The following is a 3,381-nucleotide window of genomic DNA, read 5'->3' as shown; positions in this document are numbered from 1 at the left end:
GGGCTCGTTTGGTAGAGCTCCGCTTCATGATTCTTTAGCTCCGAGAGCTGATTCTCTAGTATAATGATTTCGATTGATTCTCTATCGAAAGTGAATCTATTTAACTAAAATTGTTTGGCAAATAGGCTGTATAAAACAGACACATATATAAAACAGACACGATCTATGCACATATTAAAAGCATCTATAAGAAAACCCTTAAACCAACCCTAAAAGTGGCTTTAGAGGAAAAACACAATTTTAGCCGTCCAACAGTTCCCTCATTCCTGCTATATTATTAACGTCCCACATTCATAACCTGCTGTCATGTAAATATGCGCGTCGTGGATCGTCTCCCAATCTCCACAGCTCGCGGTCAGCTAGCTGCTTCCCCACGTTATTTTTGCCTCATGCGCTGTTTTATTGGTGGAGGAAGGAGGGAAGTGTCCGGCCAAAGCGGCAAGAGAGGCTTCAACGACCATGGAGGCGGCATCGTCGTAGACGGATGGATATTATGCTGCTCCTCCATCCACCTCGCCATCAACTCTAGCTGCAAATTGACGTCTCAGTTCCTGCTCCGACTCGGGCGCCTTCGCCGACCCCGCCGCACGTTGGGGGCACGCGATGCAAGTGGCCAGTCGTAGCGGTAGCATTTGATGTTTCACGGTCTTGAAGCACGCAAGCACACAGGAAGTCCCTTCATCAATTTCTCGGTGGAGGTCGGAATTCCTTTGGAACCTGGACTTGCTGCCTTTTATGGAGTCTGATTGCATTCATATGTCTTCGAAATTTAGAATCTGTTAGCGAAACATTCGTATTAGAATGTCGACATTTCATTTACCTAGTGTATCGGAAACTTGAGTCTCATATTAGCGGATTAGCCTTGTTTTTTACTCCCTTTTCAAAAAAATTTCATTTTACTTTTTTACTAGATTCATATAATAATTAATATATGTGCTGTATATATCTAGATTTCTAATCATTTATATAAATAAAAATCAATTTAGAGCTAAAACAATCACTATTTTGAAACGGATGGAGTATTCCTTAGTTACCATCAAAAGTCGTTTTTATTCCTGTGTTTTCATTTGAGTCTTCCGTCAAATGACGTCCAATATTGCAAGCGCCCAGGCGTACCATCTAGCTATTGACGCGTCCAATATTTTTAGTAAAAATCACGTCGTCTGTTGAACGTGGGGCAAGTTCTTCCGTCAAGTAGAGAAACACGGCTGATACAAAATGGCCGATTCATGCCTGCGCTTTTTTTTGCTGGTATATTTTTCATTTGAGTCTTTTAAAGATTTGTTTATGTACTCTAATATTGACCCTAATCCACAAGTTACACCCTAACCCACCTCAACATATATAGATTGAGATTAATACTAAACTACCTAAACTAGGTCTAATTGGAAAACTGTTAGAGTAAACAGGGTATTCTATTTCTAATAAATTTTAGTCTGCCGCTAAAAAACAGTTTTTGGTGAAATTTTTTTGGTATCATCTTGGAGATGCTCTTTTATAGATACAAATATAGAAGTACTATAACTTGAATTCTCTGTCACAAAAATAACAGCTGAAAATATACACTGCATTATTTGCGCAATTATATTAATATTATGGTAAAAAAATAACGAAATTAATTTACAACGCACCTATGCAAACAATGCACGCCGTGAAGGCCTGATCCAATCGAGCGCGCCTAAACCGGCAGAAGCAGGCCGCCGTGCATCGTCGGGTCGTCAGTGCCCGACCGGCATAGCGGGCACGTCGAATGGGCTTGAAGCCAGGGGTCGATGCACTCGACGTGGTAAAGGTGCATACACACCGGCAGCAGCCGCACCGTCTCCCCGGGCTGGAACGCTCCGAGGCACACGGAGCACGTGGCCGCCTCCTCCCCGCTGCCCTTCACGTTGTGCCTCACCGCCCGGTTGTACGTGAACGACGGGAGGCCCGCCGTCGGGCTGGCGCGCCGTGTGCGGCCGTCGTCCTCCCGGTCGCTGCGGTGGCGGCGTAGCCACTGCTCCTCGTTGTCCCAGGGCTCTGGTCGTGGTGGCGCCCGCGGCCGCGCGGCGAGCGCTGCAGCGGCTGCGGTTGCGGCAGCGTCGACCGCGGCATTGGCACGCCTGTTGCGGTACCCTTGGCAGAGGCTGCACAGGAAGGAGAGCACGAGAAAGAAGGCGCCGACGGATATGGCGACGCCTGCGATGACCCCGCCGTGGGACGCCGCGTCGTTGTCTCTGGACTTGGGCGAAAACTGCGGACGCGGTGTCGTCTGGGGCGGTGGCGGAGACCACGCAGAGCGCGGCGGCGGTGGTGGAGAAAGGAAGGGGAAGCCCGGTGGCAAGTAGCCAGCCATGGGCGAAACTTGATACCAGCTGCGCTGATGATCGTTTGTTAGCTAGCTGCTGTTGTTTGGTGCATCCGTGCATGCATGGGTTTTATGCTGCGGGCAGGAATTTTGAACAAACCGTGTTGAATTGAAGGATGCAAACGCGTTAACAACCTGGAATTGAAGGCATAAAACCAGCTAGTAATGGTTACTAATCGTTTATATGCCTCCAGCACTCCGATATCCAGTGTGGAGAGAAGCCATATCGGATGGGACCTTGAGGTCAATTGCTGAACCATTGCCAAATGCGCGTCCAGGAGAGGAAAACGATCGACGCCCCATTGGCGCGGTTCTGATTTGTTTAAGTGTGACGGCAACTGGCCGGCCGGCGACGGTACTCTTACGCTGTCAGGGTTGTGTGGTGTCAGTGAAGGTTTGGTTCATGCTTAGTCACGTAGAGACAACAAGAAACATCTGCAGATTCAATAATTGGTAGTGGAACAATGTTATTACATGAAGGTGATAGTATAGTTCGTTCGCGTCGCTCGAACAAAGCATAACACAGTATCGATGGTAGCTAAGGATGGTCGTCACACATCACGTCTTGTTCGGTTAGGCCTAGAACGATTGAAAAGAAACCTTCTTGGATCAGACCTCTCGATGAAATCCCGGCCCACAAATTAGCAGCATTTGTTTAAGCCCGTTCGGGCGTCAATCCCGGCCCACCCTGACCGTTTCCACCTCATCTCCACCGGGAAACAAGCCTCGTCCCTTCGGTATGGAAAGAAACCATGTTAGCGCACTACTGGAATCCGGGTCTTTGCCGAGTGCCGGCGGCTTTATCGAGTATTTTTTATCGGGCACTCGGCAAAAAAGACTTTGCCGAGCGCCGCACTCGGCAAAGTCCTGCGCTCGGTAAAGAGCTTATTTACCGAGTGCAGGACACTCGGTACAACCAAGCACTCGGCAAAGACTGCTTTGCCGAGAGTCAAACACTCGGCAAAGATGAATCTCGGCAAAGGGCCGTTAGCGGCCGTCTACAGCTGACGTTCGTCAGTCTTTGCCGAGTGTCA

General features: G+C 48.6%; 1 protein-coding gene across 1 annotated transcript; it reads right to left on the bottom strand.

Annotated features, from left to right (window-relative positions):
* Positions 1-1,040: 1,040 nt before the first annotated feature.
* Positions 1,041-2,369, bottom strand: LOC118473323 (E3 ubiquitin-protein ligase Os04g0590900). Its single transcript, XM_035962554.1, has one exon. It carries the CDS (start codon positions 2,333-2,335, stop codon positions 1,679-1,681), a length of 657 nt encoding a protein of 218 aa, XP_035818447.1. The 5' UTR covers positions 2,336-2,369; the 3' UTR covers positions 1,041-1,678.
* Between the last annotated feature and the right edge of the window lie 1,012 nt (positions 2,370-3,381).

Source organism: Zea mays, chromosome 9, assembly GCF_902167145.1.
Source record: "Zea mays cultivar B73 chromosome 9, Zm-B73-REFERENCE-NAM-5.0, whole genome shotgun sequence".
Taxonomy (NCBI): Eukaryota; Viridiplantae; Streptophyta; class Magnoliopsida; order Poales; family Poaceae; genus Zea; species Zea mays.
The sequence above is the reverse complement of the archived record's forward strand: the minus strand, read 5'-3'. Positions and strand labels throughout refer to the sequence as shown.